Source organism: Hylobates moloch, unplaced genomic scaffold (assembly GCF_009828535.3).
Source record: "Hylobates moloch isolate HMO894 unplaced genomic scaffold, HMol_V3 SCAFFOLD_12, whole genome shotgun sequence".
NCBI classification, from domain to species: domain Eukaryota; kingdom Metazoa; phylum Chordata; class Mammalia; order Primates; family Hylobatidae; genus Hylobates; species Hylobates moloch.
Window position 1 is genome coordinate 29,372,162 of NW_026652287.1, and position 15,369 is coordinate 29,387,530.

A 15,369-nucleotide genomic window follows, 5' to 3' on the forward strand; every position below is an offset into this window, starting at 1 on the left:
CTGTCCTACTTACAGGCAGAATGGCCACCTCCCGGGACCAACATCTCATTGGATGACACAACACTGGCACCCAGTGGATGCCTGGATGAAAAGGTTTGCAGTATCCATAGTCCTTGTCAGTGGGAAATGACCAGGCATCACTGAGTCATTCATTCATCCATTCATTCATCAGTGACTTACTTGCTGTTGGATTATTTTTGTCCTCACTTGATACTTACTTCCATTGATTAAGTGCTTGTGACATAATACTAAGAGCTTTGCTATGTTGTCAATCCCATGAAATAGATGTTATTATTCCTGTTTTATAGATGAGAAAGTCTTAGGGGATTTAAATAGCTTGCCCTCTGTAACACAGCAATTAGGGTCTGTTTCAAACTATGGTCAGGCTGAGTTTAAAGCCTGTTCTATTAATTGTTACGTCCTAGAGCTATGATGTCTAATCTGGTAGCCACAAGCCACATGTGGCTATTTAAATTTGAATTAAGTGATATTAAGTGAAATTTGAATTTTAACTCCTCAGTTGCACTAGCCCCATTTCAGATGCTCAATAGTCACATGTGGCTAGTGGCTACTGTATGGGACAGTGCAAACAGACAATATTTCTATCATCACAGAAAGTTCTATTGGAATCCAGAGCTTGGAGGTTTTTCTCTTGGGTCTCAGTTTAAGTTTCCAGTTTTCTTATTTAAAAATTTAGGTGTTGTCCAGTTAGAATGGCAATCATTAAAAAGTCAGGAAACAACAGGTGCCGGAGACGATGTGGAGAAATAGGAACACTTTTACACTGTTGGTGGGACTGTAAACTAGTTCAACCATTGTGGAAGTCAGTGTGGCGATTCCTCAGTGATCTAGAACTAGAAATACCATTTGACCCAGCCATCCCATTACTGGGTATATACCCAAAGGATTATAAATCATGCTGCTATAAAGACACATGCACACGCATGTTTATTGCGGCACTATTCATGATAGCAAAGACTTGGAACCAACCCAAATGTCCATCAATGATAGACTGCATCAAGAAAATGTGGCACATATACACCATGGAATACTATGCAGCCATAAAAAAGGATGAGTTCATGTCCTTTGTAGGGACATGGATGAAGCTGGAAACCATCATTCTCAACAAACTATCACAAGGACAAAAAACCAAACACTGCATGTTCTCACTCATAGGTGGGAATTGAACAATGAGAACACATGGACACAGGAAGGGGAACATCACACACCGGGGCCTGTTGTGGGGTAGGAGAAGCGGGGGAGGGATAGCATTAGGAGATATACCTAATGTAAATGACAAGTTACTGGGGGCAGCACACCAACATGGCACATGTATACATATGTAACTAAACTGCACGTTGTGCACATGTACCCTAAAACTTAAAGTGTAAAAAAAAAATTTTAGGTGTTGAGACCATCATTCTCCCTTTCACTTGCCCTTTCTCCATGACACGAAGTGTGAAGGGAGGATACTTCCTTTATTTGGAAATGTTGGGAATTTCCTTGTGCATCTGTGCTCATCAATAACCAACACCAGTGTCTTGGAGATAACATGGGTCTTCTTCCTAATTTGTCATCTCCAGACAATTACTAGGCTTTCTTGGGAACTAAGCAACACTGGATGCTTTATCTACTCCTTCCCGTTTCAACATTTATTTAGCATATGTGATTTAAATTCTTAAATGGCAGGCAAGGGTAAATTTGGGAGGAGACATGCTATTTCTATATAGTTGACTGATTACATTTTAGTTGCTGTCCTTTAATGTAATGTTTAACTTTAAAAACACACGGGATACCAATATCCTTTTTTTTTTTTTTTTTTTTTGAGATGGAGTCTTGCTCTGTCACCCAGGCTGGAATGCAGTGGCACGATCTCGGCTCACTGCAACCTCAGACTCCCAGATTCAAGTGATTCTCCTGCCTCAGCCTCCCAAGTAGTTGGGATTACAGGTGTGCGCCACCACACACGGCTAATTTTTGTATTTTTAGTAGAGATGGGGTTTCACCATGTTGGCCAGGCTGGTCTCAAAATCCTGACCTCAACGGATCCAGCTTTAGCCTCCCAAAGTGCTGGGATTACAGGCGTGAGCCACTGAGCCCAGCCCCAATATCTGTTTTAAATTTGCTTTTGCTAACAGTCTTATGAAATAATCTCTATGGAACAGTGGGTGAAGAAACACCTGTGATTAGGGGATGCTAGGGAATAATAATCATAGCATTTATTATGCACTTATTATCCCATTAAATCCTCTCTAAAGGAGGCAATATTATTTATGTCTTTACAGATGAAGACACAGATAGCATGCTTCATAAACTTACCTATGTCTCCATGATTAGCAGGCCTAGAGCTGAAACCTTGTCTGAGTCTAAAGCCTGGGTTCTAAAACCATGCTTCTGGATCAGGAGAACATCACTGGAGCAAACTAGATAATTCATTCATTGATTCACCTATTCACATACTCACTCACTCATTTATTCATCCAACAACAGTGTAGTGAGTGTCTACCAGGCAGGCAGCAGGTAGAAGGTACTGGAGATAAAGATACCACAGCACCTGCCTAAGAGGACCTTATGGATTAGAACAAGGCAATGCCTCTGCAATTGCAGATAAAGTTTATTATAGAGTTTGCAAACTTATGGGGGTGGGATGTGTTGTGTGTGCATAGGTTTTCTTGCCAAAAATATCTGAATCGAAGCAGTTTTCTACTGAGTTTAATTTTTCCAAGAAAGTCAGAGCCCAAGTGGTGTTGGCAAAAAGCTACCCAATATATTCCTTTTTGGGAGACGTGGATCTAGCAGACACTGTTTCTACCACACCCACATTCTTTAGACCTTACTGACTGCGATTGTGAGCATTCCAGCTAATTTCCAGGATCTACAGCTCTTAGCCTGAGGGTTTTGTGTGAACCTTAGGATGAGTGCTTGGCCTGGGTGCTCCCTATAAACACTCTAAGTGGCAGGGAGTGAAAAACTCTCCCCACTTGATTATGTATATTAATTCCCTGGCGCTGCTGTAACACATTGCCACACAGTGTGTCTTAAAACTACACAAAGTTATTGTCTTACATTTCTGAAGGTCAGAAATCCAAAATCACTGTGCTAAAATCAAGGTGTTGGCAGTGTTGTTCTCCTTTTTGGAGACTCTGGGGAGAACATGTTTCCTTGCCTTTTCCAGCCTCGAGAGGCCACCCACATTCCTTGGCTCATGGCTCCTCCTTCTTCAAAGCCAGAAATTGGCAGATCGAGTCCTTCATATATTTCATATGACTCTGACACTCCTCTTCTGCCTCCCTTCTCCATCCTTAAGGACCCCTGTGATTAACACTGGGCCTTCCCAGATAACCCAGGATAATCTCTTATCCTAAGATCAGCTGATTAGCAACCTTAATTCTATTTGCTACCTTATCTTTGCCATGTAAGGTACCATATTCCCAGGTGCTAGGGATTTGGATGTGGACATCTTCAGGGAGCCATTATTCTGCCCACCACACTATGGCTCCCTCTCCCCTCGGGTGAGATGACTGAGCTGTGTGTTCTGCACCGACCCCCAGAGCTCCCCGGGGCATCAGGCTCCAGCGGTCCACAGTGGCACCTGGCTTAATAACATCCTGTTTATTTTCCCCATATTACTTCCTCACATCCTCATGTTTCCTGGGATCACCATCCAAATAAACTAACTACTTGTTACTCAAATCTCTATCTCAGAGTCTACTTCTGGGGTCAGCCAAAAACAAAAGAGTGAACAAGCCAGTCTCAAGTTTGTTTCTTTAATTTGGAGCAACAATCTCTGACCACCTTAGGGAATTATTTGTGAACTCCCAAAAGAAAGGGAACCATTAGAATTAGGTGGGGCCCACGGTTTAATTGGAAGCCTATGGATCTATGCTGAGACCAGGATCCAGAAAGAGCCCAGAGAAAAGCTGGGCAGGCAAGGAACGGGCAGTGGTGGAATCCTAGAGCCTGGGGAGAGGGAGTCATAAAGATGGGTGGAAGCATTTCTGGGGAGTGGCTGACTGCACATGCCAGGGCTGAGAACCTCAGGAAACACTGTTTCTGTTTTCAATGACTGCATTTAACAGCTTTGTTGTCAACTTTTTGTTTTCTCTATGTAGACTTGGTTACACATGTTAAAGTGAACTAATCATGGCTTGATAAGGACTCTGTACTTCTACAGTTGAGTCCTTGTGGACGAATTGCAACCTAGCTTAATAGGTAGACGAGATTGAAAACCTAACTTAGGAGTATGCACCTGTAACAATAGCTGAGTCTTGGCCAATCCCAGCAGCCGTACTTCGATCCTTCATACACTGCTGAGTGTTCAAACTGTGTTCAAATAAGGCAAATGCCAAGCTGTAACCAATCCAGCCATTCTGTACCTCACTTCCGATTTCTGTATGTCATTTCCCTTTTTTTGTCTATAAATCTTCTTCCATCACATGGCTTCACTGAGTCTCTGTGAATCTGCTGTGATTCCGGGAACTGCCTGATTCACGAATTGTTCATTGCCCAATTAAACTCCTTTAAATTTAATTCTGCTGTAGTTTCTTTTTTATCACACATAACTATTCAGTGTTTTCTCCTCAAGGAGCAGTCTTTCTCATGGACTGTGAACCCTTACAAATGTGGTGATTATACAAAAATCAGACATACCTGCTGAACAGCTGGGTCCAAATAAGTTGTCATCAGCACAGGTTTCACAGGCTGTTCCACCAAACCCTTCCTGCAAAACACCCCAGGTGGTTGACATTAGACCCAAGGTGACCCATGGTACCCGGGAAGGCCTTGGATTTCCAACTCAGCATTTATTTTTCAAATATATTTTCCCTCTGTGCCTTCCCTGGAGCTTCTTCTTTCTGTTTATTTGTGTTATCACTGCATACATTAATTCCCATGTCATTTTGTAGTATGAGTCTGAAGCTCTGCAGGAGAAAGCTGCTTTGTCGGTCCAAAGATATAAATAGATAGCAAGTGCTAGCAGCCATATCCCAACTTTGCCCAAGGGTGAAAGGAAAATGCTTTCAGTTTTGCATTTTTGTTTTGAGACTGAGTCTCGCTCTGTCGCCCAGGCTGAAGTGCAGTGGCACGATCTCGGCTCACTGCAACCTCTGCCTCCCAGGTTCTCCTGCTTCAGCCTCCCGAGTAGCTGGGATTACAGGTGCACACCACCACACCCGGATAATTTTTGTATTTTTAGTAGAGACAGGTTTCACCATGTTGGCCAGGCTGGTCTCGAACTCCTGGCCTCAAGTGATCTGCTCACCTCGGCCTCCCAAAGTACTGGGATTACAGGTGTGAGCCACCTGCCCAACCTCAGTTTTGCATTTCTGAAGACAGTTGAGCTCAATCCTTTTCAGAAGGATTTCCTTGTATTTAAATCCCTTAGGGCTTGAAATGTGCAAAAAGTCACTTTCATGAGATAACGAAGAAAGTCTTCAACTGGTAAAAGAAAATCTTGAACCAGTAAACCTAACGGTTCACAAAGGATGCAGAGGATAGCACCATAAGGGTCATCTGCTAATAGTGACTATTAATATTAACAATGACAGCAATTTCTATAGTCCTATATAGTGTCATAAAGTACTTTCACATATATGGCCTCATTTTACTTTTTCAACAAATGTTATTACATAGATATTGTTTCAAACTTTTTTTGGGGAGGGAGGTACAGAGTCTTGCTCTTGTCACCCAGACTGGAGTGCAATGGCACAATCTCAGCTCACTGCAACCTCTGCCTCCTGGGTTCAAGCAATTCTCCTGCCTCAGCCTCCTGAATAGCTGGGACTACAGGTGCCAACCACCACATCCAGCTAATTTCTGTATTTTTAGTAGAGACGGGGTTTCACCATGCTGGCTAGGATGGTCTCGATCTCCTGACCTCGTGATCCACCCCCCTTGGCCTCCTAAAGTGCTGGGATTCCAGGCGTGAGCCACTGCTCCCAGCCTCAAACCCATTTTTACAAGTGGATATGCTTAAGACTGAGCAGTCGATTGACTCTCCTAAAGGCCCCCAGGCTATAAATGGTCATTTTGTTGCAAATTGCACATTAAAAAAAAATTAATACCTCCACCGCTTAAGAACTTCGCTGTATATGTGTGTGCACGTGTGTGTGTGTGTGTGTGTGTGTGTGTGTGTGGGGTTAAGGAGGATCAACAGGTAAGAAGATGGGGAGCAGAATCCAGGAAAGGAAGAACACATTTTTGAACTTACTTGGCAGGAGCAGGTTCCATTTCCTTCCATGCCTTCAGCACAACTGCCCCTGCCATTGCAGGGTGACCCCTCTCCGCCTGGGCACTCTAGGGAATCAAACAGCTCAGATGTATTCATTCGTGACTGCACACAAGCATTCTGCAAGGATGCGCTTAAGCACCTACTAAGTGTGCTGGTTGCCAGGGATAAGAAATAATTGCAGAACCTGTTGGTGTCATCTAGGGTTTTACAGAAAAGGCAGGAGTATACACAGGTGAATTGCAATGTGGTCACGTGCTGTATTAGAAAATGTCACACTGTCTACCATTTCTTGAGAGTTTGCTATACACTTCACAATGATCAAATTAGATCCCTCCTATTGCAACCTTCAGGGGTGGTTGCATATTGGTGCTGGTTAGCAGATGAAAAGACAATTTCAGAGAGGTTGCATATACTCATCCAAGGTCTCACAGTTTATAAGTTGCAAAGCTAGGACTTTAAGCTCAGCCCTTAGCATGACTAAGGCCAGGCCTCTTCATAGGTGTGCTAGACAGGGTATTGAGGGAGTCCAGAGAAGGGAGGTATTGATGCTGCCTTAGGGAGCCCAAGAGACATCCCTGAGGAGGAGTTATTTAAATGGGGCTTTTGAAGGTGCAGTAGGAGTTGGCTATGCTTAAAAGGAAGGGATATTTCAGGAACAGGCAATAGCAAGTACAAGGTCTTGGAATTGTAAAATGGCATGACCTGTTCTGGGAATGACAGAGTTTGGTGGGGCTGGGTGTGAGAGTTGTGGGGGGGGGGGCGTTGCTGATGAGGTAAAATGGGACAGTTGGGGCCAATTAATGAAGTGCCTAGTATGGTAAGCAAAGGAATTTAGATTTTATTCGGAAGCTAATTCGTAACGTGCATAAATTTTTGTACTTCTGTGATATTCTAGATCTGAATTGGAGCTTTTATGGACATTTATTAGAGTACATTCACTAAACATTCAGGGAATACCCTAATATGTGCCAAGCATTATATTTCATGGTGGGGCAGGGGGACATTTAGCTAGAAAGCCAGAAATTACAATGCCCACAATCAAATAGAGAATTAAAAATTATGGTAAGTGACAGAAGTTTAAGGTACTATTGTGATGAGGATGAAAATAAATTCTATTTCTTTTTATACTTGCTGTTGTTCTGCACTTTGAGTGCTGAGTTGACATGGGTTTATTGCCAATTTGGATGAGCTCTGACTGCTTACATTAGAAATCTGGACCTGCAAGCACCAAGCAGAAACCATGCAATGACCATGAAATGTGTCTGTGTGAATGAGGCAAGATGAAATGTTATCCCACATTTAAGTTAGCAAGGTAAGTGCCTCCCACAAGACAGAAAGTTCTAGATAATTGTATTAGTCCATTCTCATGCTGCTAATAAAGACATGCCTGAGACCGGGTAATTTAAAAAGGAGAGAGATTTAATGGACTCACTGTTCCACATGGCTGGGGAGTCCTCACAATTATGGCAGAAGATGAAGAAAGAGCAAAGTGACGTCTTACATGGCAGCAGGCAAGAGGGCATGTGCAGGGGAATTCCTCTTTATAAAACCATCAGATGTCGTGAGACTTATTCACAATCATGAGAACAGCATGGGAAAGGCCCGCCCCCATGATTCGATTACCTCCCACTGGGTCCCTCCCATGACACGTGAGAATTATTACAATTTAAGGTGAGATTGGGTGGGGACACAGAGCCAAGCCATATCAATAATAATAAAGGATGCATTTGTTTACAACTCATAGCAATCCTCTGAAGTTAAATCTTATTTTTAGCCCTACTTTCTAGATGAGGAAACAGGCACAGAGTGGTTAAGTGACTTGGCCAAAGTCACCCAGCTGGCAAGGGGTAATGATAGACACACTTACCCTTCCTCTACCGAAGTGACCACCTTCCTGCTGTCCCTTCCCTCCCATCCCCATCACATAAGGCCTTTGCCATAAGCTTTCCTGTGCCACAACATTCTGCCACACATCTTCCCTGTGGCATGTGAAATCAGCATCCATGGAAAATAAAAATGCAGTTGTCTTAGTCAATTCAGGCTGCTATAACAAAATGTCTTAGACTGGGTGGCTTATAAACAACAGAAGTTTATTTCTCACAGTCCTGTAGGCTGGGAAGTCCAATATCGAGGTTCTGGCAGATTCTGTGTCTGGTGAGGGCCTGTCTTCTGGTTCATAGATGGTGACTTCTCACTGTATCTTCACTTGGTGGAAGGGGTGAGGGAGCTCTCTGGGGTCTCTTTTATAAGGGCACTAATCCTATCCATAAGGGCTCTGTTCTTAGGACCTAATCACCTCCCAAAGACTTTTACCTTTTAATACAATCACATGGGGGATTAGGTATGAACATATGAATTTTGGGGAGACACAAACATTCAGATCATAGCAGAAGTTCTTGAAGAAAGAGACTTATAAGCACTAAGAAAGGCAGCTCTCTGAAAGAGACCCTGGGCACTCCCTTAAGTTACTAGGCTAGTTCTTTAGAAGAACATTCCTAACATGCAGGTACTATGGAGGTGGGAGTCATATCCATCTGTAGATGGTTTTCTCTCGGGCTCCTTCCATTTCCTTCTTGCATCCAGAATATTTGTAAACTACACAGTCTAAATTGCCCATTTTGATCTGTGATATTTCCACAGCAGTGGCAGAGCCAGGCTCAAAACCTGGAAAGGTGCTCCAGAATCTACTGCACCGTTTATCACTAACATCCACCATTATCAGGCAGGTATGTACCCCAGGACAACAGCTCAGGTAACAGGCATGTTTGTGGGACAAGGGAAGGGGAAGAAATACTGATGGGTAGCTAATATTCATAAGTATTTGAAAAGCAAGACATTGGTTTGGGTTGCTCTCACCAACTAGGCTAGTAGTGGCATGAAATGCGATGTGATTGTGTCGTGGGAGGAGCTGGGACATTGCAGTCAGAATGTTCTGGGTTCATATCCCAGCTAAACTCTTTGCTTATAACCCTTTGCTTTTGGCAAAGTCCATGCCTGGCTCTGAGATTCAGTTCAGGTGTATGTGGGGACAATACTGTCTTCTAGGCAGGTTGTTGTAGGGACTGGAAATATTAGGTGCTTAAGGAATTATAGTTGCTATTATTCAGAGTGGATCTTCTTTAGTTTTTGTTTTTTCAGATTGGTACTGAAACAGTTAAAACACTCAGGAAATAAATTACTGGTACTTGTTTGAATCAGACCATCTAAGATCTTTGATATTTATCAGTGAGCATACAGACTTGGTTCTTATTTCCATGATCCTACCAGTCTAGTGAGGAGAGAGTCGTGAATTAAACAGACACTCAGGTAATACTGATTCATGGACTGGGATAAGGGTTGTCAGGGGAAGAGATCTAGAGCTCTCATCACTTCACCTACTTGATGTTACTTACCAATATTTACCAAAAATAATCTAATTCTGAATGGCCCAGTTGGTTTAGATCTGATCTCAACAGACGGCAAAAGCTAGATCATTAAGAAAGGGCCTTGTTAAAGATGTTGGTCTTTGTCTAAGGATGAGCAGAAGGAGGAGAGGATGTAGAGGAAAGGAGAGAGCTGAATCAAGCAGGGACAAGGTAAACACTTGTGAGCCAATCTGAAAACCAACTGAGCCATTTGAGTTCACTCACATTGTTGAGCAAAGGGTGCTAAGAGAGCATCTTCATAAATCGTTCACCATCAAATAGTTCTTCTCCTGTTTGCTTTTTATAGGAGGCCCCTCTTGAGCTGAGATGGTGTTTTGGAAGCCAGGGCCAGCCAGCCCTGTGCAGAGCTAGGAAGGTAGCGACAGCTCCCCAACTATTTCCCTCTCTTGTTCCCTATACCTCTCCCCAGAAATAGGTGTACAAGGAGCTCTCTGGGTGACACCCAGTTTGCCTTCTGGGCTTGCTCAGAACAACACAGGGCCTCCTGCAGCCTGAGACTCAGCAATCAGTGCCACCTTGCAGAAATGTCCTCCCAGGTATTTTTACATTTTCAGGCAATGATGCCTAAATCCCAGTCTCCCAAACTCACATTCCACTGAATCTGTTCCTCCAAGCATGGAACCAACTTATCTCCCCATCTTGCACTCTTTCCGTGCGGCCAAACAGACTATTCCCCGCTCTTCTAGACATGCCTTTCTTTCCATTCCTTACCTGTGCTTTTCCCACCTTCAAAGACCCTTACCATGACCCTGCCTCTGAGGCAGATTTGACTTCCATCCTCTGGGTGCCTGTTCCACTCAGCTCATTCCTGTTATAACACATGTGGCAGAACATGGGGCAGAGTCATTTGTTGAGAATATAACAATGCTCTGGGCTACACTGATCAGAGAGGAACTGGGGAGCTTCCCCAATCCCAGCTCCCAAGAGTGTGACCTTGTGTTTAGGAAGTCTGGACATTCTTTTTCCTTAGGGACAGTTAATATACCTTTCTTTTAAAAAATTTAGGCAGGTGTTCCTCTAAGGGTGATTCACTGGACAAGGTGTTTGGAATCCCTTGGGAGTGGGGAACTTTCACAAAGGCAGATTTCCAAGGCCTTCCTCATTAGGTATGTGATATAGTTTGGCTGTGTCCCCACCTAAAATCTCATCTTGAATTATAATCCCTATGTGCCAAGAGCTAGACCACGTGGAGGTAACTGGATCCCATGCTGTTCCTGTGATAGTGAATGAGTCTCAAGAGATCTGATGGCTTTATAAGTGTCTGGCATTTCCCCTGCTTGCACTTACTCTGTCCTGCCACCCTGTGAAGAGGTGCCTGCTTCTCCTTTGCCTTCCACCATGATTATAAGTTTCTGGGGCCTCCCCAGCAATGCAGAACTGTGAGCCAATTAAACCTCTTTCCTTTATAAATTACCCAGGCTTGGGTATTTCTTCATAGCAGTGTGAGAATGGACTAATACAGTATGCGAGCCATTAACAAGCACCTCTTAGATCTCCAACTTCAGAAGCATAATTACCTTGAAATCTACTATTTTTTCATGAGACTACACTTCTCATGACTCCTTCTAGCCCATGACTGAGCATGGTAGAGATGCCAGGGCAGGCCCACTTCTTTAAGATGCAGGCTTCCTCTGCTGGGTGATTTTGGCTAGAGGACTCCCCATCAGCTTTACCAAATTTTCTCAGACCTACATATAGTCTAAAGCTTTTCCACCCAACCTTCCTTGACTCCCTCTCTTGTTCACAAAGGTCAGACCTGCATTGCTGTCTCCTCTGCTTCTCCTGGCTTTCTTCTCATTTTTTTCATCACACATGTTTCCTCTAAGTAATCTCTTGTATCTCTAGCCCTGTCTGGCATCTCCCTTTTGGAAGCCCTGGACTAATATGCCAGGGCATAGAAAGCCTTTGTGCAAATTAGAAAAAGTCTTCCCTACCCTCACTGCTCTTGTGGATATATCGCCACAGACACTTGGCTTGGAAAGCAGATGAAACTAAAATAAATTGAAGGTGCCCCTTCCTCTTGGTATACCAGGCCCACACTAGAGTGTATGGTTTGGCAAGCTGAGAATGGGCTGAATTTCAGTCCAATTTCATCCCATTGGGCAATAAGAACCTGCTACAATTTTATGCAAAACCCGACACTTAACACCCACCAAATAGGGATTCCCTGGTGTAAGACTCAGGAAAGAACATTTTAATAGGCGTGGCAGGTAATTCCACTACACATTAATATTTGAGAACCACTGGGTGTGCTGGACAAATTTATGTAGATTGTCCTAAACAGAGAGGAAGTGAAGATTTTTATGCCTAGCAGGCTGCTGGGAAGCAATGCCTATGATGAGTTGATGTGCCTTTGCATGGGATGGTTGTGTGGTGTATCAGCTGGACACTAGGCAATGTTTCTGGTGCTTTAGAAAGGTTCTGATGTGGATGAACTTAGCAAGAAGAAAGTTCCTGAACACTTAACTGGAACAAGACTTGCTTCAGAAAAACCTGTAGCACTGGGCAGCTGGTGGAAGGCCAGTGCTGTTCATAGAGAGATTTTGTATACTGACTTAAAGCCACTTTGACTAATCAGCAGTTAGGTTATTTTGGTAAAAAGGTATAGCCTCCAGTGGTTAGAAGTCAACAGGAAACTTAGCTCCTAAATTGTACCACCAGGTATGCTGCAATGAAAGAAAATTCTGTAAACTTATCCACCAGGCACTAAAATTTGTATTATTTCTTCTTAAAATTCTCAAAGAGCTCCACTCTATGCCTTCAGCCCTCTGTCAATGGCAAAAAATTTCTAACACAGGGTACTCCTCAAAGTGGACACAGAACAAAGTTCAAGAATTTTTTAAAGTACAAGAATAAGAAGCACCCAACAAAGTAATATTTGCAATGTCTGAATTCAATAAAACTTACTAGGCATAAATACTGAGGGAAAAAACCAGTTAATTGAAACCAACCCAGAGATCACCTATATGATATTATTAGCTCTATTATATCATATATTAAAGCTTTTCCACCCAACCTTCCTTGAATCCCTCTTATAAAGAGGGAGTCCCTCTAAATAAAGATTTAGAAATAGTTCTTATAACTGTACTCTATATATTCAAGAAGGTAGAGAAATAAGCAAGTTAAAGAAGAAACATATAAACAAAACCAAATTGAACTTCTACCAATGAAAATACAACATTCAAAATAAAAATACAAGACATAGAATTAACAGCAGTTTAAAGACTGAGAAATAAAAGATTAGTGAACTTAAAGACAAGCAATATTAACTATATAAAATGAAGAGGAGAGGGTTCCAAGATGGCTGAATAGGAACAGTTCCAGTCTATAGCTCTCAGCATGAGCGACGCAGAAGACGGATGATTTCTGCATTTCCAACTGAGGTACCAGGTTCGTCTCACTGGGGATTGTCGGACAGTGGGTGCAGCAAACCGAGCATGAGCTGAAGCAGGGCAAGGCATCGCCTCACCCGGGAAGTGTAAGGGGTCAGGGAATTCCCTTTCCTAGCCAAGGAAAGGGGTGACAGACGGAACCTGGAAAATCGGGTCACTCCCAACCTAATACTGCACTTTTCCGATGGTCTTAGCAAACAGCACCCCAGGAGATTATATCCTGCGCCTGGCTCGGAGGGTCCTACGCCCACAGAGCCTTGCTCATTGCTAGTACAGCAGTCTGAGATCAAACTGCAAGGTGGCAGCGAGGCTGGGGGAGTGGCACCTGCCATTGCCGAGGCTTGAGTAGGTAAACAAAGTGGCCGGGAAGCTCGAACTGGGTGGAGCCCACCACAGCTCAAGGAGGCCTGCCTGCCTTTGTAGACTCCAACTCTGGGAGCAGGGCACAGCCAAATAAAAGGCAGCAGAAACCTCTGCAGACTTAAATGTCCCTGTCTGACAGCTTGGAAGACAGTAGTGGTTCTCCCAGCATGCAGCTTGAGATCTGAGAACGGACAGACTGCCTCCTCAGGCGGGTCCCTGACCCCTGAGTAGCCCAACTGGGAGGCCCCCCCAGTAGGGGCAGACTGACACCTCACATGGCTGGGCACCCCTCTGAGACAAAACTTCCAGAGGAACAATCAGGCAGCAACATTTGCTGTTTACCAATATTCGCTGTTCTGCAGCCTCCGCTGCTGATACCCAGGCAAACAGGATCTGGAGTGGACCTCCAGCAAACTCCAACAGACCTGCAGCTGAGGGTCCTGACTGTTAGAAGGAAAACTAAGAAACAGAAAGGACATCCACACCAAAACCCCATCTGTACGTCACCATCATCAAAGACCAAAGGTGGATAAAACCACAAAGATGGGGAAAAAACAGAGCAGAAAAACTGAAAATTCGAAAAATCAGAGCACCTCTCCTCTTCCAAGAGAATGCAGCTCCTCACCAGCAACAGAACAAAGCTGGACGGAGAATGACTTTGACGAGTTGAGAGAAGAAGACTTCAGATTATCAAACTTCTCCGAGCTAAAGGAGGAAGTTTGAACCCATGGCAAAGAAGTTAAAAACCTTGAAAACAGATTAGATGAATGGCTAACTAGAATAACCAATGCAGAGAAGTCCTTAAAGGACCTGATGGAGCTGAAAACTATGGCACAAGAACTACGTGATGAATGCACAAGCTTCAGTAGCCGATTTGATCAACTGGAAGAAAGGGTATCAGTGATGGAAGATCAAATGAATGAAATGAATCAAGAAGAGACGTTTAGAGAAAAAAGAATAAAAAGAAACAAACAAAGCCTCCAAGAAATTTGGGACTATGTGAAAAGACCAAATCTACATGTGATTGGTGTACCTGAAAGTGATAGGGAGAATGGAACCAAGTTGGAAAACACTCTGCAGGATATTATCCAAGAGAACTTCCCTAATCTAGCAAGGCAGGCCAACATTCAAATTCAGGAAATACAGAGAACACCACAAAGATACTCTTTGAGAAGAGCAACTCCAAGACACATAATTGTCAGATTCACCAAAGTTGAAATGAAGGAAAAAATGATAAGGGCAGTCAGAAAGAAAGGTCGGGTTACCCACAAAGGGAAGCCCATCAGACTAACAGTGGATCTCTCGGCAGAAACTCTACAAGCCAGAAGAGAGTGGGGGCCAATATTCAACATTCTTAAAGAAAATAATTTTCAACCCAGAATTTCATATCCAGCCAAACTAAGCTTTATAAGTGAAGGAGAAATAAAATCCTTCACAGACAAGCAAATGCTAAGAGATTTTGTCACCACCAGGCCTGCCCTAAAAGAGCTCCTGAAGGAAGCACTAAACATGGAAAGGAACAACCAGTACCAGCCACTGCAAAAACATGCCAAATTGTAAAGACCATTGAGGCTAGGAAGAAACTGCATCAACTAACGAGCAAAATAACCAGCTAACATCATAATGACAGGATCGAATTCATACATAACAATATTAACCTTAAATGTAAATGGGCTAAATGCTCCAATGAAAAGACACAGACTGGCAAATTGGATAAAGAGTCAAGACACATCAGTGTGCTGTATTCAGGAAACCCATCTCATGTGCAGAGACACACAAAGGCTCAAAATAAAGGGATGGAGGAAGATCTACCAAGCAAATAGAAAACAAAAAAAAGGCAGGGGTTGTAATCCTAGTCTCTGATAAAACAGACTTTAAACCAACAAAGATCAAAAGAGACAAAGAAGGCCATTACATAATGGTAAAGGGATCAATTCAACAAGAAGAGCTAACTATCCTA

General features: G+C 43.3%; 1 protein-coding gene across 1 annotated transcript in view; it reads right to left on the reverse strand.

The window, feature by feature from the left end:
• STAB2 (stabilin 2) overlaps positions 1–15,369 on the reverse strand; it is a 182,248-nt gene that overhangs the window by 146,278 nt on the left and 20,601 nt on the right. Inside the window, exons 4-5 of the mRNA XM_032171502.1 lie at positions 6,209–6,294; positions 4,651–4,720 (exon numbers count right to left, since the gene is read on the reverse strand). Of these exons, the coding sequence (XP_032027393.1) occupies positions 4,651–4,720; positions 6,209–6,294 (156 nt within the window). The remainder of the gene's footprint in view (positions 1–4,650; positions 4,721–6,208; positions 6,295–15,369) is intronic.